The following is a 25180-nucleotide window of genomic DNA, read 5'->3' on the forward strand; positions in this document are numbered from 1 at the left end:
GTATGAAATCCTTAGATGACTCCAGGGATACTTCTGAATCATGTTTAACTAACCCAGTCAGGACACGGGTGTTTTCCCTTCTCTCGTTTTTCTTGTGCCATGATATTGCTTTTAAATCACTGGCGATTTGGAAGAATGGTCACTTCACTCTGTACTCACTCGAGAATCTGAAGCACGCACTGGAGGCGCTGAGCCCCACACCTGCAGAGAGCTGGTCAGGCAGGAGCATGTGTGTGTCCCCTAAGGCCCGTCAAAGTCTCCATGGAGCCCCGGCCGGGTGGTAGGGCCTGCCAGGTGTCCCACAGCCCTGTGCTCCAGCACGTTCCCCACTTTTCTTCACGGGCTGCTCCGGCGCTGGAGCTGCGTCCTACTTTGGGGCAGCGACACCACGGCCCCACCGCTCACGCTGTCCTGCATGACGGGCTGTGTGGCCCCGGCCACGCTGTCGGGGCTCGGACCCAGCGGGTTAACACCTCGGCGCCTTTGTCCCCGCAGCCCGCGGGAGCCCTTCAGTCCCTCCCCGCACGGCGGGCTCTGCTGAGGGACCCGCAGGCACCGAGGCCAGCGCTCCTGCCTCTGTCCCGCACCGCTTCAGCACCGCGGCGGCGAACAGCTCCGGCCAGGACCGGGGGCCGGGACCGGGGGCCGGGACCAGAGGCCGGGACCGAGGGCGAGGCCCGGGGCCAGGCCGGGGAGCTGGAGCGGCGCTGGGCTTAGGGACCCCCCCCTCCCGGCGCCGGGGCGCAGCGGCGGCCCCGCGGCAGCGGCGCTGTGCTTTTAAATGGGCGGAGCGGAGGCGGGCGAGGGGCGGGCGGTGGGCGGCCCGCGCCGGCCCGCGGCGCCCATATAACCCCACCTCCCGAGCGCGGAGTGCCGCGGCAATTGGCTGGATGTGGTACTTGGAGATGTTGAGCTGGCTCCTTCCCCCCATGTCCCTGCACACACACAGGGGCGGGTGGTGCGGGCGGGAGCGGGAGGCAGGGCTCAGCCCCGGTGGCGGCGGCGGCGGTGGGGCTTCCCCTACTCGCTGCCTGCCCGCCGCCGTGCCCGAGCCGCTCCTGCTGCTGGGCTGCTGCCTGCGGCCGCAGGACCCGGCCGAGCCGGGCCAAGGGGAGCGCGGGCGGCTGCTGGCGGCGGCCGAGATGATGGCGGAGGGCGGCGGCGGGCCGGCGCGCAGGAAGGCGCTGTCGCTGCTGGAGGCGGCCCGATCCCGCTACGAGAGCTTGCAGATATCCGACGACGTCTTCGGGGAGTCGGGCCAGGACAGCAGCGGGAACCCCTTCTACAGCACCTCGGCCGACTCCCGCTCCGCCGCCTCTTCCCAGGACGAGGACGACGACGAGGAAGACCAGGGGCGCCTGGCGGTGTCGAGCCCGCGAAGCAGGGCGGCCCGGCGCCGCGCTCCCCGGGCGGCGGCCACCCCGGCCGAGCGGCGGCGGCAGCGGCCGGTCTGCGGCGGCAGCGCCGTCCCGGGCGGCCCCGGCCCTATGGAGGAAGAGGAGGAAGAAGCGGAGAAGGGGGGATGGACCCGGTCGCTGCGAGACGTCCCACCCCCTCATTTCAAGGATGGCAGCGGTACGAGGAGAGCGGGCTGCCGGGGCCGGGGGCGACGGGCCCGGGCGGCCGTGGGGATGCTAGCGGGGGGTGCGCGGAGCGCGGCCCCCATGCTCGGGGCACGGGGGAGAAACCCGTGAAACACGGGCCCGGCCGCCGCTTGGGCTGCTGCCCGGCGCCGGGCCTCGCGGGGGGAGCACGGCAGGTGCCTCCTGCCCGGCCCCTTCCCGGGAGCGGTCCCGCTGTCCGGCCGCTGGTGCCCATGGCTGGGCGCGCCGGTGCGGAGAGCCCGGCCGAGGCGGTGAGCGGGCGGGCCGCGTGTGCTTAGTCACAGGCATCCCCACCCCGGCGGGCTGTGGCGCTGCCCCGAGCGCCGGCAGCCCAGGGTTCCCCGCGGAATGAGGACAGGCGCTGCCCCGGGCAGGGTGGGTGTCCGGGCCCCGCCGTGGCTCCGCTCCGGTGTGGTGTATGGCTGGCTTCTCGTCCCCATCACAGGTGGGGAAAGCCGCTGGTCAGGGCGCTGCGGGTCACCTGCCCTGCGCTGTGCACTGGTGCTCTGGGATTGGGACTGGGATTCCCCCTGGCTGCAGGGTTTTCTATGCAGCCGTCCCTAAATTTAACCCTGCTTGCGTGGCTTTTGGCCGGAGGGAATCTGGCCAAATCGCTCACGAAGAGAGTGGTGAAATGACACAGCGCGACCTACAGCAGCAGTGCATAGCACGGGGATCTTCGTGGAGTGGCTTGGGTGGCAAGTTACACCGCTGGCTTGCCGAAGGAGCCATTATAACATATAATAGATCTGCAGGCCTCGACAGCCAAGTTGACCGTGTAGCAGAGCAGCAAGGCATTGCAAGAGCAGGTTAATGGTTATGAAAAGCTGGGATGTTAAATTCAACATGTGCATCTCAGAATAGGATAGGATGATTGCTGTCAATTGACTTGACAGTTTTCCTGTCCTAAGGTTGCTTTTCTTTTTTTTTTGGTAGTATTTAATTCCTTCATTTGGCTGTTAAAAGTAAATGCCAAAGACTGCTGCTGCACTCAGGGTAGTGTGCTGAAATTTGTGCAGTGGGGGGTAGGCAGGAATCTATCTGAAGAAGCAGCTTTGGATGGTTCGGGAGGAAGGTGGAACTAGCACTGGAGCCCAGAGAAAGTTCAGCTGTGCTTCTGACAGATGTGCAAATAGGAGCTATGTTTGCCACTATAAATAGCTGAACCTTGTAAAGTGTTTAAAAATCCTTGTTATGTACCTCTGTAAAGAACTCCAGAGTTATATTGAAGGTTCTTATTCATAAGCATATCTAAGATGATGTTCTGGACTATAAGCTTCATGATGTGATAATATTTCAACATTGATTATCATTTAGTTTACCTGCCTTTGTTGGCTTATTACTTCGTATTATTGCTTTATAGTAATGTCCTTTTTAACACTGACAGAATTGGGATTAGTGCTTTAATACTGGTTTGGAAAGGATTTGAGTTGATGACCTGTTAATTCAGGAATTCCTTTGAAATAAAGGAGTTAGATTTATGGTTGACAAGAACAATGCAGATGTCTCTTGAGGAAGGTGTATGGATATTGCTGTGAATATTTCCTCCACTAATAGATGCAGAAGAGGTTATTTCTGCTCTTAAGGTGTGTTGATTATGATGATAGATGCTGCGTGCTCTTCATGGAATGGTGATTTGGTTTGGGAGAAGCTCAGGTGGTGTTGTGACTTGATATGTGGGAAACATGTACCATCTGTGATATTTTTCTTTTTGACTACTCAGATTCCAGGCTGTGGAAACAACTGCATTGTATATAACTGGACTCTTATGAATCTAGTTTGTACATTGACTGGCTTTAGGCCATGCAGATATCATCATCAGAGTCATGCTAAACATAGTTGTGCTGGCACCATTGTTGCTTCATTCTGACACAAAAGTTTGTCTCTATATTTGTTGAGGAAAAGGTCTCCACTGAGGTGCCTTGCAGTGACAGCATGTCTTTCAGCCACTTCTGGAATACAAGCAAGAAATACAGGGTTAGATAGCACCAAGAAAACTGTATTCTCAGTTCAAATGTGGTGGATGTAAGATCCTTTCTTTTTAGGCTCTGCCATTAAAAACAATAGGTTTGCCTGAGACCCAAATAAAAGTTACCTTTGATTAGCACCAAAACTTTAAAGCATGGCCTTTTGGTCAAAATCTCAAGGTTTGTTTGGGGAAGAGTACTTGACATCATCTGATGCCAAGAGACAAATGTCTCATGAGACTTCAGCCACATTGATGCTGGAGATAAATTATTGAATGAGACTAGGGTCAAACCTGGTGTCAAGCTTTTTGGTTTGGGAGACTTCCCCTTCATGAAGGGGAGTGTGTGAAGGAGGAAAAAGTTTGAGTAAGTTACTGAGTGAGCTAAAGCTCCCAAGAGAAAAAAATAGAGCCACTTATAAAGCTTGTGGTCTTTTTAACTACAAGTAGAAAATACTATCGCTTCCCTTTTTTCTTTTGAATAGATTGCTTACTACTGCCTTTGCCTTCCCAGCCTCAATATTAAACTTATGTCTTTAAAAAGCATTGTATCCATCGCTAGAATTAATCTTAAGCAGAGATGGACTAACTGATACTTCATCCCAGAAATACACTCAAGACCCAGATGTGCTGGAAGCTGTTGGCAGTGTATTAGATGGTTGAGTATGTCCTCAGTCTGCAGTCGTCACTGCATATGTGTGTGGTGATGCTGCCTTGCTTGTGTGGAAGTTCTGACAAACTGGGAAAGGTCTAGCTTGACTTCTGTGCCAGGAGATAAGTGACTGGCATAGCTATGCAACACAGTGCTGTTTTTGTCCCAGATTTTTTGTTTTCTGCCTCTTCTTCAGAGATCTCCACTTCCTGTTGTTCGTGTTCCATTTAATAAAAATAGTGGGTGCTTAGATTCCCTGGGAAAAAAAAATAACCCTGCAATGTTAATAGCTTTAGGTGACTTCCTTTTGTTGAAATCCATAATAGCTGTTAACTTGAACATAGCGGTTAGAACAGATGGCTTGCTGCCACTTTGTGTTATTTCCTGTTAAACTATATTGCAAATCACTCTTTTGGTGGGTGAGAAAATTCCCAACCATATGATTTGATACCCTGATTTTTTAAACTGGTAACCTGTAGCACTGAATAGTTCTAATAAAATCCAGTTGAGGAAACAAGTGTCTGTCACAAATATCAAGGGAGTAACAGAAGTCCTGAGGCACTGGGATGTGAGTAATGAATAGGAGGTCTTGGGGCAGTTGCTGAAATACTTTTCCTTCACAAAGAGCATCTGGCTACAGCAGGTCCATGGGTAATTCAACATGTGTGTTTAAAAAGATGTCATCCATGATCAAATGCTGGATCCAAGCTTTTTGACCTAGTCATAGAGTGCAGAAAGAATAAGAGAACAAATTGCTGCCAGGATAGGGAAAGCATAATTGACAAGGAGAGAGAGAGAGAGCAAGCAACTACTATTACAAGCCAGTATGTGTCAGTAACTCAACCTAAGCCCTTCATTTCTGGTCGCTTCTGCCGCAGACTTAATTGGCGTGCTCTTCCTTTCTTTAGGAGTGGGGTGGCTCTGAGTTGTGCTTTCCCTTGTTAGCTCAGTAATCTTGCCAGGAACTGTTGTGTAATACACAGAGGCACTGTTGTTTCTGCTCTTGGTTTTTTGGAGGTCTTTGGATGTGTGAATATCCCTGGTATTGCTGCAGCTGGATGTTCCTGATTTGGGGTAGCTTTCTTCCTAGGATCCAATGCGTCCTTTATCCATGTAGTTCAGAAACCAGAAAATTAGACCTCACATGTAAGAGCACTTCTTACTGTTAGGATGCTATGTTAGAGTTATGTTTTAGGGTGGCAGCAATAGCAGGGTAATCTAAGTGGAAGTTAATGTTGAAGTCCTCAAAGATAGAGGCAATTAGTGCTACTATTTCCTTAATTTTCTATGCCCTCCAAACCCTGTTCTTAGGCCTAGACCTAAGGACAAAATATTAAGAATGTTCCTTGCCAAAAGAGCATAGCAGATCCTCTTCAAGTTGTATTTAGACAGTGAAAATAGCTTTTATGACCTTCCAGAGTGTTTCTCTGAAACAGTGTGCCATAAGTTGCCATCTTTGAAGAACATGCTGCTGTCGAACAGAATGCTCTCAGGAAGAAGCTGCTAAGATCATGTTCAGCTATCTTGCCACACTGAAGAAGTTTAAGCAAGTATTTGAAGTAGTTTCTAGTATTTTCTGTTTCCCAAGAGCATGGACAGTCAGATGGGAAGGCAGCATTCCAGCATCAAGGAGCCTGGATGAAGAGCTCTTGGGTCAGGCTGGGCCATAAAAGAGGGCTATATACATGGTACCACCTAACAGTGCAGGAGCTCTTAGTTCAAATCCTGAGTGGAATCTGAAGGCTTCATTTTATTAGATTGGTGTTGATATTTAAAAGTTCTATAGTAAGAAAAGTATGAAAGCTACTTAGTCACTTATGTCAGATTCTGCTTCAGAAATATCTGGCCCAAATTCTCTGACTCTTAAGTAGATAAAGTGATGTTGATATGCTTTGTTCTTATTTATGTTATCAGAGAACTTGGCTTTTGACTTGCATAACCATGGAAAATATTGGGAAAGAATGCATATTTATATAATCTGTTCTTGCATTCTACGCAGAAGTTACTTATAATGATGTATCACAACACTTTCAGGGAGATAAGATAAATACATCTTGAAGATGTACATTGCTACTTTGCAAAGCCTTTACAGGATGACTTAAAGTCTTGAAGTTTTGCTAAATAAGTGAATTGTGCAAAGGCTTCATATCTCATACGTCTTACAAAATCTAAATGTTCTTTTCAGGACACGTGTTTTAATGGCTTTAGAGCAGATTTTCCTGCTTCCATCGTCACTGGAGAGAGCAAAGTGCATATGACAGCCTTATTGATTAAAAAATTTAGTGCAGCTTAGCTATCTTGCCATGTTCCCATGCCTCTTTTGTTCATACCTCTGCCTTAAACATGCATTTGGGGAATAACCTGGTATTTAGATAGACTTTTTACAGGAAAAAAGAGCCAACACTGTTTTTTCCTCTGCTTTTATAAAGACAATCTGTTTTAGTCAGTACTTGAGACAGGAAAGTCTGTAAGTACTGCAGATTAGTGTCTTCTCCATAAATATTTGCCTAGCCTTTTACAGAGAAAAAACATATTTGCTCCTAGATCTGTTCGTGCATAAAATGAGTGTTTTCTCCTTGTAGGTATTGATGGGGTCATTTAAAGTAGATCAGTTCCTACAGCTACTAATGTCCTTTAGTCCACATCTCAGAAACAGGGCAGCAAACAGTTTCCATATCTGTACCTTTAAGCCTAGAGAGGAAATCAGCCTCTCTGCTCAGTCTAATGAGGATGCTAATGGTGGAGTTGACTCAAAAACTCTGCATTGACTGCTAGGTCACAGGAAGTTGTCCTGGATGGCCTAGATTTAAAAGAAACAGGAAGTGTCTCTTGCATGTTAGTGCTATAAGAGTTTTGCTTCCCTCCTGTGCTAAAGCTTCAAAAATTTTGGAGTAGATGGATTTAGCAATTTGGAAATACAAGGTATTTCTAAAAGGGTAGGTAATCATGGATACAGTTACACATCCTGACTAGAGGTAATAATCACTGAAATACCTCATTATTTCAAGTACTGCCAAAAATTGGGCATGGTATTAGAAAACACAACAGATGAACTCAAAAGGAATGCATGGCTAAGACAAATGCTTGAAGATACTATCATTTGACATCTCAGTTCCTTATAGCAAGACATTATTTCTAGGAGCTTATCCAAGCTCCCTCTTCATATTCTTTAAAGAACAGGATGTTAACTCTGTGTGAAAATGGATGAACTCCTACCTGAAAAGGTAATTTAAAAATTAAGGCAGAGTTCCGTGACTGACAGACTACAGGAGAATAGGCTTGGAAAGCTCCACAGCTGATTTTGTGTCTGTATAAATTACTCTTGGACTATTTTCTGTGAAGACAACTGGTGTTCATGTAACATTAGAAAAAAACATGCTTTTGATTCTGCTTTCTTGGATAACATGAAGGATTTGCATGACCTCTATTGACAAACCATACATGGTGTTAAGGATAAAGAACAAAACCAAGCAACTTCTATTCAGCAAGCAATACAAAGCTGTAACTATGCACCTGAAAACTGGGCAAGTTGAAGTGTAGTCAATGAGGCACACTGTAAGGATGCCAAAATCATGTTGGAGAGGGATACACAGAGGAAGAATACTGTGTATGTGTCTGTATGGAGAAGGGCAATTAACTGTGTGTTGGACAGGAAGACTGTTGGACTGACATAAAAGAGGCTGCAAGCCCATCAGTGGGCACAAATGAAGGTGTTATTTCTAGTGAAGAAAAAGCAGAAAAAGATTTAAAGCTGCTGCTGTTATAACTGTGATTCATTTCTGATTACATATGGCAGGGAGGTGGGTGTATATGAAAGATTAAATTCAAGCAAAAAATGATAATTTTTTTCTTTTCTTTAAAGTTACTTACAAAATTCACTGTTGTGGAAAGTCTGCCTATCCAGTGCATGTAGTCATCTCTGCATTTTTTGGAAAGGTAGATGGTGGCTAACATCTGAGTAGGGAGCACCTGTAGGTGTGCAGTGCCAGGGGTCAGCATGTAGTTGTGGGTGTGTGATTCTTCCCACTGATGTCATGGTGCTGTCTGCTGCTGGATGCACTCTATTGACAGAGGGCTTGGACAACGGTAATCTTGTCAGTTCATGCCCAGGAAAACTACTTGGAAGAGGCTACATGTGTTGAAACTTACACATTTGGATTCACAGAATCATTAAGGTTGGAAAAGACCTTTAAGATCATCAAGTCCAGCTGTCAATCCAGCACCACCACAATGTTCACAACTAAATTACATTCTCATGTGCCATATTCATAGGTGTTTTGAGCACTTACAGGTTGGCAGTTCCCTCCCCAGAGAGCAGGGTGGTGGCTCATAATCTTTGTGCTGCAGCAGCCAACTGAAAATGAACCAGCTTTGGTTTGGGGCAAGGGATTCCCAAAATGATCTTGAAAAATGTGGCATGTTCTTACATCTGTCTTTCTGGATATGTTGCATTATGGATATAAATACGTATGTGGATATAAATTCTTATTTAGCCTTTCAAAGGGGTTCTAACCTTCTGGACTGTATTTTTGAAAAGGATCACTAGATGAAAAGACCTCCTTAAATTAAAGTCTTTCTCATTACTTGACCACTGTAGTTATTCCTTACTCATAAACTTGTCCTTTTATATAGTTAGTGGTTGTTTTGAGATGAAGAAAAATACAATGTTTGAAGGTTTATACTTTGAGATCTGCATTAGTTCCCTCTTGTCACTGAATCTGAGATTAAAAGAAATTAAGCTCTAAGATTTGGAGTGGAATATGTGTGCATTTGAGTGATCTGTAGCTATTTTCATGGTGCTAACATTGTTGCAAGTAGCTTCATTTTTTTATTTTAAGGGTATGTCTTCAAGTGTGTCAGAAACCTTCCCCCTTGGGAAAAGAGCAATGGATTTTAGGGTAGATGACATCTTGGTCTTTCCACTTGATGAGGTTGTAGTTGATGAATAAAGAATGACCTCTCAAAAAAGGCCTTTCTTCATCTGCTTCTGTACTACAGGGTAATGACTCACACTTAAACTGACATCAGAGACGGTCTAAGAGATTGTCCAACCTCTACAGCAGCCCCCTGCGACTGTGCCCCTGAGACTGTCACAGCCAGGGCTGTTGCAGCCAAGGGCACCGAGGCAGCCCCGGGCACTGTGGTGATGGGTGGGGCTGGCTCGGGATGTGAGCCAAGCTGGAGCCTGGCCCAGCTGGGGTGGGGGCTGATGGCCCTGGGGAGCTCTCATGGAGCACTGGGCCAGGCAAGGCCAGTCAGGTGTGGTGGTGGCACTGGGGCACTGGCAGCAGCTCCTTGAAACAAGCTCCTTGGCAAAAGCCATGACTTTCTGTAATGGCTCTTCCACCAAAAAAAAAACATTCAGAAGGAATTTGTCAGTGCTCAGTTGAACCATTCTTCCAGCTCACTTTCCGTTGGCTGTGGATTCTCTGTACCCTGTCCCTACAGGCTGTTGGTAGTCAGCCATGGAGAGCCTGGCTGCTGCCACAGTGGAGTGGCACTGGGAGTCACAGAGTGACTGGGAGATAGTGCTGTCTTGTCATTACCTTGGTTTCACAGGTGCCCTGCAAGTTCTTTTGGTTCAGATTACCTTCAGTGTATATGTCTTGTGTATGAAACAAACCTGTGGGGGGTTTGATGTGTGGAGCAGTTGTGGAAAGCTAGGAATCAGCTGATCCTTGTGGGGGCCCCCTGTGGTCACTGTGTTCCACGAGACTTTACTGCTTTGTTTTCTGTAGTGAACTGGAGGCAAATTAATGGGGTGGGAACCATCTCTGCAGTACTGGCTCTGAGTTTCATATTGTGCTTTGCATTACATTACATCTGTTGTAACAAATCTTAACAAACAGATATTAAAATATATAGTGGGGCGAAGCAGGCAGATGAAGAAATATCTGATTGGATAAATACCATCTAATCCCCATCAGGTATTTTCACTAAAATTGTTATTACTGAAAATGCCTGTTTGTCTGTATTTGAATTGGATACATGTGGCTTAGCATCTCCAAAAATGAGTGGCATAAAGATCTGTCAATAGCTTAAATATTCTGTTGGGACATTTTTGCTTTTATTTTTATTTAATTGCACTTAATTTAATTTTTTATTTTTAATAAGAACCTGAAAGTACATTCCTGAATGGAGCTGGACTTATTGAGATTGTTTATTAAACCTTTAGATAACATGAAGCAGGGAGTAATTGCATGTACACTGAAGAGCAAGCAGAGAATTTCCAGGATTGTTGATAGTCTGAAATGCTCTGGTGCAGGAAACACAATGGCATGGTGCAAAAGGGGAATGCTCAGTGTGAAGGCAGTGCTGACAGCAGAAGTGGAAAATGGAGGGGAAGAACTGTCTAGGTGGAAAAGGAACTGGTGGTTGAAACTGAACACCAGACAAATGTGACTCAGTGTCATGCTGTTGTGAAAAGGCAAACATCCAAATGGAATATACAAGACTTGAAATGAGGCTGTTTTGCCACTTAAGAGGGAGAATTGGGGTTGCCAACCCAGGTGAGAAGCATGTAGTTAAATATGAAGAGAAAGGACAGAAGCAGAAAATCTACTAACTTGGCTGCCTTTTAGTGTTCTGGTTTTAAGCCAAAGGGCCATATGGGTAAGTAAAAGAGCTATTATAGGAAAGGGAATTATCTGCCTTACCTGCTCTGAAAACTGAATATGAGGAATAATGGGTATAAATTGATGGATAATTGAATCAGACATGATAGAAACTTTCAGACAGTGCAGTGGTGCAGAAGACAAATGCATCCCTGAAAACCTTAGAAAAGTGTCATTAACCTGTTATATCTGTTGTAGCAGACTGACACCCAGTATGTGTGCTGAATGTGGATAGAGGCCTTGGACTGAAGGACTTCCTAAGGTCCCTTCCAGCACTCTTTTCATTTGTTTTAGATTGGCGAAGATAAACTAGCAAGTTGCTTAGTGGCAAGTTAAACGTTGGAGTGTTATGTGAAGGACTTGCTACTTGCCTCTTGCATGTCAACTTTTGGAGTGGGGAGAAGGCTGTGCAGCCTGTGAGAAAGAGCTGTGTGCTTGCAGAAGGCTGCCTGGACTGTTAAGGCAAAACTCCTTCCTTCCCTTTGTCCCAGAAAGTAGCCCAGGCAGACTTGGTGGTTACTTGGGGTGTTGTTTCCACACTCACCCCTATGGTAATGAGTTGCTGTGTCCATGAATCTTGTATCTCTGCTCAAATTACTTACTCTGAGACTCCTTTATGTTCAAAGCACTAATCTGCTTAGGTTAAGCATGTCTGATGTGACACTGCCCAAAGACTTGTGAGATTAGCAACGCTGCACTCTGGAGGCAGTACATTGTCCAGTGGTGCCTGGGTTAGTACTTTCCTCTGTTCATCACACTTCTTGAGGTATAAAGAGCTTCCCTGCCGCTGAATCCCAACACAGCCCTCTGTAGACCATAAGGATAGATACATGGAAGAAGACAAGTGCAGGTCTGGAAGAGGCTCAGCTAAGTCATGGTGCAAACACCTGCAATAAGTGATGATCATGTAACTGGTGTCCAGGCAAGAACAAACAATAGAATGTCTACTTAATATTTTTTCAGTTCATGGACTGGAATCAGAAGGTTGTTCCTTCACTTCTTTGTGAGCATTGCAAAACTGTTTCACCTTCAAATACTTTTTGGAACTTACATACTCTTTTTTTCCTTATATTTACCTCAAGTATATTTAAAGAGTTTTGCTGTTTAGCTTTCTTGTGTTTTTTTTTTTCCTCTAGCTATTTCTTTTTCTCTTTTTTCTTCTTTATTTTTTCTCCCAAGGCTAAAAATAAGAAAGTATATTTTTTCACAACATTTCCTTGCCAGAATACACCCCTACTTCTAGTAGTAGTTCTCTGCCTTTTCCAGAGTAGGATCAACTCTTTGTTCACAAATTGCACAGGTGTCCCAGTGAAGTCTTAGAGTTCCTTGTTCAAAGGTACTCATATGTTACTATCTCTGCTAAAGATAACTAATAACCTGCTTTATGCTATCCCAAAAGGGACTGTTCTAAAAGTCAGTTGTGTGTCATTTTTCTGCAGAATAAGAGATTGTGCCTGATTTCAGCCGATAATTAGAGAAAAATCTTTCAATATGGGTTTTTAAGATTTATTCTGGCCAATAAATTCAGGTACTATCCAGTAGGATGATCAGCACAGTATTTTCCGATAGCGTTCTGAGCATAAAATTGGTTCTAATTCCATATCCTGGTAAAAAAAAAATGAAATAATGCCTTTTGTACAAGGCATGGCTGTTTCTGGTTAAGAGGGATGTGAGTTCAGCCAGCAGTACCAAAACCTGTAATCCCACTAGACTCAGGTAAATTCAAAATACATTGAACTATGTTGAGTGCAAATAGTAGTGCATGCACCTAACTGCTTTCTGGGGACAGATGGCTGTAAAAGTCAGCTATGGATATTCTTGAGTTGGTACTGTCAAAGTGGGTACTGAATATGAAATGGTTCTAGAAATATGAAATGGACTTGACACTGTTAATATCTGACACTGTTGTTGAGATTACACTAGTTTTTAACTCTTTTTTTTGTTTGTTTGTTTTTGTTTTGTTTTTTTTTGGCTGCTGGTGATCTCTCCCTGAATCAATGAAAAGAAACTAAGTGAGCATTAGTTTTGGGTTTTTTTTGTTTTTATTTTTCTAAAAGCAGCCACTTATATCGTATGATGAAGCAGAAATGTTTGATAGCATTTTATGGACATATATTGCAGGAGAGTGAGTGAGATGTTAAAATAAAAACCGTGCCTTTTCTTCAGGTTTTTTGCTGAAAGGTTGACTCAGAAGGGGTCTGAGTACTGACCTGGAGCAGCTTGACATCGAGCAGTGCACTGCCAGTTGCTCTAATGTCAGCTTTCTTCCTAAGATAAAAGGGTGATGGGATTCTTTTTTTTTAAGCTGAAATGGGTAGCTAAAGGGAGAATCCTTTTGCACAATACTTTAATCAGAAAAGGTACAAGAAATAAGTGTAACAAAAGCTGCTCAAAACTTTGCTTTTAAGCTTTCAGTTTCTACTGAATCCTTTTAATCCATACTATAACCTCTTTCTAACCTGCCCTTCTGTGCTGCAGCGTTTAGTTTCTCTAATTGTATTTTGCTTTCTAAAATCTTCTCTGTCATAAAAATTGAACATTTCTCTTATATCTTAACATGGATTCTACCAATACTTCCCATTTTCACATCTTGTTCTTATTATCTTCTTTTTTTTATTCTCTGTGCTCTGCTGGATACCATGTCTCCACTATTCTTGTTAAAATTGCAGGTAGTCAGGGGCAAGAGTTCATCAGATTTTGCTTCTTAGTAAGCCAGGCTTTGTGCAATTTTGCTCTGCCCCATGTCCATTCTTGTAGAATGAGAAGGTAAAGGTCTTCCTGATATTGAGTTGTTACCTAACTTACGGGAAGGTAGCTGATGGGGTGACAGCCATTTCAATTGCCCTTGCTGAAAGATGGCTCACTTGAGTTCAATTCTTATTAGACAGCACATTTGTAGTAAGAAGAGCCTGTAAGCTCCAACAGCATCTCCTGTGATGAAAAAGCAGGTTGATGTTGAGATGTGAGGTCATGTGAAACCAGACTCTGCCTGTTCTTGCCTCAGAGTGTTGTATAAAGATAATAGCTGGTACTTCTAACATAACAAAATTATGGCCAGGTGCTCTTGACCACATTGCTCACCCAGCTTGCTACAGCTGATGCTCCAGATCTGCTTTTGTGGGAGATACAATATGTGAACTGTCACACCCACCACAGCATCTAACGTAGCATTAAAAAGCTGGCAGGAATGCAGGATACAGCTCAACAAAAGCTGTTCAGATCTGATCGTTCATATGGATTTGGTCATCCCATGATTATTCAGTTCAGATCTGATAGTTCATATGGGTTTGGTTATCCCATGATTATTCAGTCTTCTTTGTGGATGAAGGTTGCACTTCAGGAGTGCCAGCTGCCCCAGCATGGAGTTTTGAGTTAGCATTTTATTGTGTTTGAGTTGTGAATGCATCTGTGCTCTTACTGCCTAGCAGAAGAGACCAGTGCAGTTTTAGAGGCTAATGCCCTGAGTAATGGGCCCAATTCTTTATAACAAGCATTTAAGGAATATTCTCCCTTCTGGATCACCTATATTGACAGGAGTGGGGATTGTGTTTCCTGTGTCTGGTTCTGCACTCACTTTGTGACATGTACCCTGTAGTTCCTTATTTGCCAGACACTGGATCTAGAGGCAGGAGGATGTGACCAAAATCCAGTGATATTTTCTATAAAGAAAGCAATATGTTATGGTTTTTATAAGCAGTTTTGGTGTAGCTTTTGCTTTTCTTTTCCTCATTGAGGCTAACTGAAGTCAGTGTTCTACATACTGGTGGATCTTGAATGTTTCCTAAAGAAAGGAGACCCAAAGATTTATTTTAAGTTTTGCTTTCTCTGACTACTGCTGTAGAGTCATTGTTAACTACCTTGACTGTAATTTAGAAGAGGGAGGAGAAAGTCAGCAAGTTTTTAAACCCAAGTAAAAAAAAAGCTTTTTCTAAGCAGAGTTTTAAGCACCTCTTTTGCTGTGTCTTCAAGGACTCTGTACTATACTTGCCAATATTCATTCTTTTGCAGTTATTTCTGTGTTTATTATGGACTGCATCACTTGACATTAAAATACTTATACTGTTAAATCATTTGTTTGGAGCAATCCTAGGCTAGAAGAAGTATGTTTAATCTCACTACAAAAACATGAACTTCAGGGTAGTGTTGCACTGATGCCTAAGAATCATTTGATCACTGTAGTTTAAAGTTAAGTACCTGCCTCAAATGGTTTCTGCTGGGCTGGAGTGAAAAGACCCTACAAGAGGTTACTATAGCCTGTAGCCTCAAAAATTCTTAAAAGACATCTCTTTTGATGTTTATTGAAAGTATGACCTCTTTGCTTCATATTGTCACAACAGTGGAAAGTTTGGTATCAGATCTGAGTGGTAGGAACTAACATTTAATCCTTTGATCAAAAGGGAAAGTCCATGCTTCCTGAAGAACATGAGTTCCAGTTTGCTTGCCAAGGTTTACAAAGAGTGAGCAAAATCCGTGGTGATCATAAGGCCCAGGAGGGAGGACAAAGTGGCTGCAGGATAGACTACAAAGGATTTTTGTATTAAAATAATTTTTTTTTCCTGCCACAACACATATTACAGTCTTAGTCTTGCTTTTACGATTAATAATTTGCATGGCTGACTGCAAAATGAGTATCTGCTCTAGAAACCTATTTCTGCTAGAGAAAAACACAAGGCTCTTCCTTTTGATTTGCAAGTGACACAAATTAAATTTCAAAGGGGAATGTCAAGGGATGTAAATATAGTGCATTATTCTTTGAATCCAGAGATGCATATCAGTGTATGCATAGGTGGTACTACCTTAGTGAATGTGACATATGACTTGAATGATATGTATTTCTTTAGTGACGTGAGAAGTGTTATAGCAATGCAGAAGGACCTCTGACTGATACCACCACTCCCCTGTTCTTACAAGAAGACAGTTTTCTTTATGAACAAAGGGAAATTACTCCTTTTTATACTGGTGTAAAACCTACAAGTGGATCAGCTGAAGCTTATAGGACTTGAGCACACATTCAGCTCTCTGCTAAAAAGAAGGTGAACTGTACCTGCTAGGCTGCTTTAGTCCTGAGTGCAGTTACTAGAAAGTTCTAGGGCAGTATTCCCCAGTTGTTCTTGATCATTCAGCCCTATTAGTGGAAGTTTTCTCAACAGGTACCCCCAACCTATATTTATTTATTTATAGATTATATACCTGCACTGCTGTACTAGTACACTGTGTACATTATAAAGCATACACAAAACCAGAATTTTAACCAGGATGTGTGACATTTACACTCTCTGAACAGAGAGAGACATAATTCTCTCTGTTTTTTTCCTGGAGAAGCACAGAGATCAAAACAATTCTTGTCTCATTTGCTGCTCTGGTGTTTGTGCCCATATAGAATGTATTCTAGAGATTGTTTACTTGAAGTGACTAATTAGATCCATGTGTGTGGGTTGGGACGCTCAGGCAGAGAGTCACGAGTTTTTCAGTTAGAAGTCAGTTAGAAATTAGTAAGTAAATATGATGTAGTATAGAATATCTCCTTAATATAGTATAATATAGCATAGTTTTTATAAAGTGAGTGTTCAGCATTCCAAAGCCTTGGAGTCAGATGTCAATCATTCCCAGAGTTGGGGTCGCCTAATTTTACAATAAGGATGAGATAAAGATGAAATTAACACTGTTTATTTTTATTTTTTTTTGTTGTTAGCAACAGAGAAAAATGTTTTTTTCCTGCTGTAGATTGTCCCAATAGATTGTCTTGTGCAGCACCCCATGTTGGAAAAACTGTGCTAAGGCCTATGAAAGGATCTTGATAAAAGTTCATGTATGACCACCAAGCAGATGGTGCCTGGATCTTGGCAAGCAGGACTGTGGTCATTTGTGTCCAGCTCTGCCAAACTGCTTCAGTTCAGGCCCAGAAAGAGAATTTCTGTCAAGTGGTTTGAATCCCTCTCCCAGGGATGCTACCAGACCCAGATGAAAAGCTGTATGTTCACCTGCTTTCTCTGTCTTCTCTCTCCTCCCCAAATAAATAACATTCCAGCTTGCCTAGTAGGCTTGAGGTTTTCTCACACAAGGCTATAAAAACTCTAGGCCCAGTTTTGCTAATAACTATCTGAAAGCTTTTTTTACCCCCCACTAAAAACATCAATGGGGGTTATAGAATCTGGACCTTAAGGGAGGTATGTAAAAAATTCTTGAGGGCCATTCACAGTGAGAAGGAAAGGAGCTGTATCAAAGGTGATGGAAGAAGCTGATGGAGTTTCACAGTAGATCTCTTCCTTAATTTTATTTTATGAGGCAGTTAACATAAAGAATCAATGGAAAGAAATGCTGTTTAAATGAGAGCTTTGTGAACATAGTAACAAATGGCTGAGGAACTGGAAGGGCCATGTAAAGGAACAAATCTGTCTATAATATAAAATCAACTTTAGCAGTTAGGTCCAGAAAGCTTAGGAAGTCGATGGCTCCCTTTTTTCTTAAATGTGGACACACCATGAAGTTCTTTGAACAGCTCTGCTGTATGAAATCTTTCTTGCTGCTAGGTCCAAGATGAGAAATACAAGATAGTTTAGGTTACAAAAAGAGAAAGTATGTTCTTACAGTGATTAATTCTTATGAGATCTTTCAGCTTTTATTTGTTGATATGTTGGCACCCCCAAGAAGCCTGGACAAGTTGACCTCTAAGTGTAGCTGTGATCTGGTGTCCTGGATGGCTACTAGTAACCTGTCCTCCAGTGACCTCCAGTCTTTTCCCTGCGTGATCTCAGAATACAGTGCACTAAGCCGCCTGTGTTTGAAGAGGTGGACTTTGGCTCCAGAGTGACCAAGCATGTTGCCCGAAAGGCTGTGGGGGAAAGTCCACAATGCTTTCCTTTGCAGACCTGGTTCTGTGGCTGGAGTCCTGCTGCACTTGTGCCTGCCGGCTGTGCAGCACGGCTGGGCTGCAGTGGGAGCTGCTGGGAGCCGAGCAGATCTGCAGGCTGCAAGCAGTACCTGGGCAGGGGTTGCAGGAGTGGTGCTGTGCTGCTGAGGGGCGGCTGCTGCTGCTGCTGCTGCTGCTGAGAGTCTGCAGTGCTGTGCCACTGAGGATCCCACTTTGACTATATGCGCTGTTTAGCTCTGAGTTGTGTTTCTGCTTTGCTCTCTGTAGATGCAGCTCCCTGGAAACCTTTCCAGGGGTACAGTGGCTTGTAAACACATTTGTGTCACTCTGAAGTTAACACAGGCAGTGCAAGTAATAAATCCCATCTTTTCCACAGGTGGCTGCCTTTTTTTCACTCTTAATTGTTGAAGAAGTGCACTGACTTCTTAAAACTGACAAGTTGTGCGTTTATAAGAGTTATTGGGAAGCCTAAGCACTTGGAGTGCGTCACGTATCCTATATGTGGTAAGAGGATCAGGGATATTGATGCACGTGGTATATAGCAGTAATTTATTGAACTTTCTAATTGCTTGCCTATTTTGAGTTGAGATGTTCAGACAACCTGCAGAACTGGTCACTTCTTAGGGCAGGCAGAACAAGGATGGAAAAAGACAGTCTAACAACAGGGGCAGAAATAAAAGATCAAAAAGAAAACAGCACACAGTGATATTCTGCATGTGTAAAGAAGTCCTGAGCCTAGCAAGGCTTTCAGATACATGATCTCCACTTTGCATCTTAGGTGTCCTAAGAAAATATTAAGATTTTCATCTGTCTCTAAGCCTAATGCAGAGAACATGTAGAATGTCCCAAGATTTTTGATGATGTTGGGGAGGAGAACATGGAGAATATAAAGCAAGGGAATTACAAATTTAAAAGTAGGTGTGTAAGTGCAGATGCAATATGGACTGATGAGAGCACCTTTGCCTCTTAATCTGGGATGATGACAGCAGAGAAGATTTTCTTGCTGGGCAGTTGATGAAACTCGCCTAGAAATGCAAGTGCATGCTTTCCTAAAGAGAACAGTAAAATCCTAGGGAGGCTGGTCCAACCAGAAAAAAGAAACAGGTTTGAAAAAGCCTGAATATTATCCCCATGCAGCCTCCTTGGCAGATTCCAGACTTTGCGCTCTTCTAGCAGAGCTGCAGCATCACCCTGCTGATCACCCTCTCCCAAGTGGGTGCTGCAATAGGTGCTCACATCAGTTTGTGAGAAGTAGCATTGAATAATCTGGGGACTATGTGCCTACCCTAACAACTACTCCCTGTCTTCTCCTGGAAGATCCTGTGGCTGCTGGGAAGCAATTGCAGGGACCAGTACTGTAGCTACCTTAGCTCATGTGAGATGGAGATGAACCATTAAGAGATTCTGTACCGAAATTAATGTTTGTGCATTATAAGGTTGTCTCCAACGCTTCACTGAACTGTCTGGATTTCTGGTTGCTGTATTTTTTTTTTTCTTAAATAACTAATTTTTGAACAAAACAGCCATTTCTTCATGAGACTTACTCAAAAACTGGAGGTTCAATTTTCAATTACATATGTGTGTGTTGTATGTAAAAGGTGGGAGTTGATACGAAGGCTTTTAGTATCTCATTAGTTGGGTCATTTATATTGACATACTGACTTTTATTTACAAAAGATAAATTAAATATTTTGATGATTCTCTTGAAAAATAACAGGCTATTTTCCCTCCTTCAAACACAAAAGCCCTACCTTTCAAGGCAGGGTCCTCACATCAAATATTGCTGATGCTTAAGGTGGATCTTTACTTTAAATTTCTGGAAAGGAGCAGATTGCATGGAAGTAATTGTATTTGTGACCAGTGTGTACTAGAAAAGACCAGGAGCCTGGGAAAGAAAGATGGGATGGTGGGATTGCACCTGCAAGAGTTACCAGTTCAGGAGAGAAGTTCCCCGATGGAACCATTCCAAAGCAATCTTCTGGGATTTAGTTATGAAGGTCACCCTGCTGGTAGTGGGAGTTGTGCTGACATAAAACTATCCATGCTGCTTTGTACAGTTATTTCATAAATGTGCACAGCTGTGCTCACAGACAGATGCGTAGCTGCTATGTGATCTACTAAAAGCTGTATTTCAGGTGGTGTATGAAGTCAGCACATTGATGGTCATCTCTAATCTGCTAGATATGCCCAGTGTCAGCTGGGCTGCCAGGAGCAGTGCAGTAAAATGTTAATAGAAAACTACAGTGGCAAAAGAGCGCAGTGGACTATTGCCATGGAAGCTGCTGCAGCGGGAATTCCCTGAGGAGGAGCATATGCAGTCCCACAGCCAAACAGTGTGCAAAGAATTATGTAAATTGACACAACACAGTACTACTTCAGCACTGACTCTGATGCTTTAAGGTCTTTGGCTTTTGTAAATTATTTTAACCCTCAGACCTTGTACCAGTGTTTTGGGAGGTTTTGTTGGATGTTAGAAAAATGGTAATTGGTAGATTGCAAGATCTTACCACAGAAATTAAGTATATAATTAGAGGTGTCAACATCAACTGCAGTGGGCTGTTTATTCTTTGTACTTGTCACAGCTTGAAAGCTTTGTAGTTTTAAGACATGATGGTAAACACAAAGAAATACTCTTTTAATTAAACAGTTTTTTTACCATGGCTTAAATCTACAACAAAGCACACTTCCATGAAAGACTGCCACAACATATCTGGCGTGTTCTCATTCTCAGACCAGTACTATTGGTGGTACAACATACATTTGATCAATGAGAAAGGTGTAAGACCTGCCTGCTTGGTCTCTTGAAAATGCTCCAAAATTTAGTTGTTCTTCTACAGTGTCTTGTCAAACAAGGTAATCTACTGAGTGAAGCCCAAAATTATTTACCCTTGGTATCTCAGTCTCAATGCCCCATTGAAGTTCTTCACCTTTTGCAGGCTGAACTGCCAGCACATGGCTGTATGGAGGAGGAATGAGCAGGGTGCCTTGGTTACCACCCCAGGCTTTGGAAGGTCACTGTTGCATCAGGGGAGGAGTGTTTGGTGGAAAAGTGCATTACTCATCCCTGACCTATGCCAGGCTGACTTGCTACACTTAAGGGTTTTGCTATAAGGCTTTAAAAAGCTGAATGACAGTCTGGATCCAGTATACAGCACAGAAACAAGATGAATTGTGGGTAGTTCCTTAGTTTGCTAAATACTTCATTAATTTTACTGTTTGATTTTCCAGTTAAGTTCTCAATTTATCACTAACTCAGTGCTGCTTGCTGTGGAGGCCAGGGACTCTTAGGACCAGAGTCAGCACGGAGCAGCTCTGTGCTCATTTTCAGTCCACTTTCATTTGTCCTTGGATTGCTTCTAGACACAGCTCTTAATGCTCTTTATGGATAAAAGTCAGACGGCAGTCTGTGGATTGCTTTATTGCTGACACTGTGAAGAAAACAATCCTTTTTAATGCCAGGGAGGGAAGAGAAAGTGGCCTTTCAGAGAAGCTGTTTGGAACAAGTTTTTGACTATGGTTATTACGTGCAGCTGTGGAGGCATTGTCAAAGGCTTATTTATAAGGTTGCAAGAGTGCAGGCAAATCACACTTTGCTAAATAGCTTGGAATAGACTTAGTGGAACTAAATGTAGAGCAGAAGTGCAGCTACTGAGTGCCCACGCAAGGGTGCAAAGTAAGTTTCTGTAAAGGTGACCTTGCAAAAACTTACCTAGAAGCATGGGCTGCTGGGAGCGAGCCCTTATAGTCTACAAAAAGAACCATCTTTGGAAGGACTATGTCCAGTTCCTTCTTTCTAAACCAAGAGTGTCTGCCTGGGAGTTGTTGGCTTTTTTTATTGCCTCCTCCTAAGTCGGCTCTCAACGCCAAGCAATGCCACTGATGGATCATGTTTTCATCATGTATATTGAATTCTTGTGCAAGGCAGTCCCTAAAGGAAGCTAAGATTTGTCTAGCTAAATAACAGATGCGGACATCTACTTGCTGAAAATACTGGTCAGGAGCACAGCTAGCATAAATTAGGATGATGCCTTTGACTTAGCAAAATAGGCCTGTCACTTTGGTAGCTTTTTCTAATGAAGATGGACAAAAGCATGTAGCATAATATCTTAAAAACCTGGATGCTTGTTGCCCAGTTTCTATAGGAGAGAAGTCTCTGAAATAAACTGGAATAAAACTCAGAAAAGAAGTGTTAAGAGAACTTACTTCAAGCTGTCTTGACAGGCTTGTTGTAATGCTGTCAAACTGGCTATGGTTTGAGGATGGTCTGATGTACATTTCCAGGCCATTAAGCATAGAGCTGATATGAAGACTGATATTCTGGCAAGCCAGATAGGCCCCAGTGCTTCCAAAGGTTGCATGAGGAAACTTAGTGCGAACAGAAATTCTGAAAAATTTCACTTGGGAAATACTAAAACATATTTTTGTGTTTTCTTGCCTTTTTTATTTTTTAGCTCTTTGTAATGCTCCCTACACATTGAAAAATATGAGAAATCTTTTTAACTGTCTGTCACATTTCATTACTTGACACCTTCCATAAAGACATCATGATTTTTCTGATGTATGACTATTTTCTGACGAAAGGCTTCTGTCAGCATTTTTTATGCTCTCTAAATAAGACCCAAAAATCATGTTGTACATTTTTGCAAAGGTAACTTGTCAGGAATATAAAACAGTTTCTAATTGCTTGGACTTAGGAAAAAGGAATTAATTGGCTTTTTAAACCTTGGTTTTTGAAGGCTGTACCATATGTTGGAGAAGAAGTAACTTCCCAGTGGCCAAAAAAATAATTTCTGGATTAATTTTTCTTAGGTAGCTATCTGCATATAGTACACTTAATGTGCTATTCTCGTGGGTGGCTATAAATTGTTAGATTTTTCCTCAAAGAAGACAATAAAATTATTTCTAAATTCTTGAACTGATACTTCTGCCACTCCTGTTCCTGATTTGGGAGTATTGGGGTCTGCCAAGCTGTTAATGAAGTTGCATTAATTTCAAAATCAGCTGTGATTAGCTCTGCACAAGGTTTTTTTTAGAAACCATGCAATTTGAGTTATTATACATAGGGTAACAGCTGGCCTGTCAGAGTAATGGGATATTTTATTGTGGGCCTTGATTGCAGTTTGAATGAGAGCAGAGTCTTTTGCACAGCAGAGCAATAGAACTTTCTTTCACTGCGTTTTCTCCTTACGTATCTGATTTATCCTGCCCAAAATAACGATGGTTTTGACCTTCTTAAGATTTGTATACTATGTTGTAAGCACTGATAGGTTACAGTAGGTTTTGAAACTTTCCGTCTTTTGTCCATCCCTTATTCTGAGTCTGTGAAATGAAGAAATGGAATGAAGCAGGGGGAAGAATGTGGCCAGTGGTGACCCATCCAAGAGAGAAGACCAGAGATTGTAGGATAACATGCAGGCCCTGCCTGAAGTTCATCCTGAACTTTTTCTTAAGTTGTTCTTGGTGTTCTGCAGTGGGTCTGTTTGCTGAGAAGTTGAGTGTGCTGCCTGCTCTCTTGCTAGGCAGCAGAGCCAGCGAGGCAGCTGCAGTTTGCCCTGAGCCGAGTTGAGCCAAAACAGGCTCTGCAATGCACACGCTCCAAGGGCGAGGTGCCGGCTTTCGCTTCACAGTCGCCAGTACAGACACAAAATGGCTTTTCATGCTTAGGTTTTTCATTTATTTTGAGGCTATTCTTAGAAATGGAGATGTCTCTTTGTGGGAGACATTCCTTCTGAGTGCAAAAGAGGAAATTGAACCAACTAGTCAGAGTAGCTGTAATGACTTGCAAGGTGGTTGCTGCTGATTGCACAAGCAAGTTCTTGCTGGAAGACAGAGTGAGAAGAAGGAAGAGCTTGTGTGTGTAGGTTGTATCATAAGAGAAGTTGTTTGTTATTTTCCACATCCTGCAAGGTCACTTAGAGCAAGCCCAAAGTTCTGGTGCTGGCATGTGTGCTGCCCAGTCAGAGGTTACTCAGTAGATCTCTGTCCCTGTCCTGACTGTGCATGGAATACTGGCTCTTGCTGCATGTTCAGACACTCCAAGAGTGCTTTTGCACTTTGTCTCTGTAATTTGTATTGGAAACCCTGATAGGCTTTTAAAGAAACCCCATAAAAGTGAATATATTCTCCATGCAAACACTATAGCAGAGGAGAGAGAAAAATCTGAATTTTATGTACAGTCATAATTGTATAATCATTCTGAGAATGGACAGCTAGGCAAAGTCACTCTTTCATTTGTCTGAGTAAAACTTTGAAAGCTAAACAGTGCATGTATGAAACACTGAACTCTTCATATCTGTATTTTCTGAGTAAATGCCATTTAAGTCAATGTAAAAATCCTTTAAAAGTACAAATTAGCTATTCAAATTCCTTATGCAGACAGTTGGCTCTCTCTGTGGGATATATTTGTGTATTTAGAAAGTAATATTTAAATATTTTAGGCTGGTCATTAACTATGCAAAACTCAATTCATGTTAAAAATTAACTTCTTTTCCTACTGAAATTCAATGTTGCTCTTGTTATATTGCATTTCAGCAAATTATGAATCAGTTGTGCTCACTTTGCCAATAAAGGCTGTTTTTTAAGACAATGAGATTATACAGGGGCTTTCATAATTTTATTTAATCAACAATTATGTTGATGTTTGAGTCAGAAAGTGATTCAGCTTGCTTTTTTAGAGCTGTGTGGGTTCTGCATGACCAATGAGATACAAAGCTTGTATATTTATTTCAGGAAGGAGAGGAACTGGCAGGTTCTCTGTGGAGCAGGACTGCTGGGTAAGGAAGGATTATTGTATCCCGTATACCTGTCAGGTTTCCATTATCACTTATCAAGGTAAACTTGTGCAGCTGCTGAAAATTTAATTACACCAAAAATTACATTTTTTCTGCTTCTGACTGCTCTTACCTTCCTGAAGATGGAGTCCAGCATGTACTTATTGTCCATATCCAAGAGTCTCAAGACGAACATATTTCACTTTGTAAGACTAAATGTTTTATGAATTCTTGTTTGCTGTAGACAAGATTTATAACATTACCCCTACTCCCAGCTTCTGCTTCTGAAGCCAGGTATTTAAAAACTATGTCTGTGTGCTACTGGGAAGGTTGCCTGAGCACTGGAGTGGAGTTCAATAGTTACTCAAGATTTCATATAGAACTAGGAATACACTCTGTTCCATCTGTCATTATCAGAAAGCCATATCTACCATAGAATATAAAAACTTGATGAAGTTTTGGGGAAGAATGAAGATACAGAATCATGCGTAGCATCTTAGTGAGCTATAACAGTGCTAGCAGAAAATAAACCTCCTGATCAAAAGAAGAAAATATTCGTTAAGCAGCTTTATTATTGCACTAGCACTTAAGGTGAAGTAAATATATTTATTCTAGCCCCATAGTTTTCACTTGATAATGAAAACCGTTTATCATTTAAACTGAAATTTTCTCTTCTATCTTTACCAAAACATGGTTTGTGCAA

The 25180-nt window shown here is 42.9% G+C and overlaps 1 protein-coding gene across 1 annotated transcript in view; it reads left to right on the plus strand.

The window, feature by feature from the left end:
* The first annotated feature begins 890 nt into the window (after nucleotides 1–890).
* Nucleotides 891–25180, plus strand: part of PGBD5 (piggyBac transposable element derived 5) — a 68013-nt gene continuing 43723 nt past the window's right edge. Inside the window, exon 1 of the mRNA XM_039707539.1 lies at nucleotides 891–1575. Coding sequence (XP_039563473.1) covers nucleotides 891–1575 — 685 coding nt within the window. The remainder of the gene's footprint in view (nucleotides 1576–25180) is intronic.

Source organism: Passer montanus, unplaced genomic scaffold, assembly GCF_014805655.1.
Source record: "Passer montanus isolate IOZ18808 unplaced genomic scaffold, ASM1480565v1 scaffold2, whole genome shotgun sequence".
NCBI classification, from domain to species: domain Eukaryota; kingdom Metazoa; phylum Chordata; class Aves; order Passeriformes; family Passeridae; genus Passer; species Passer montanus.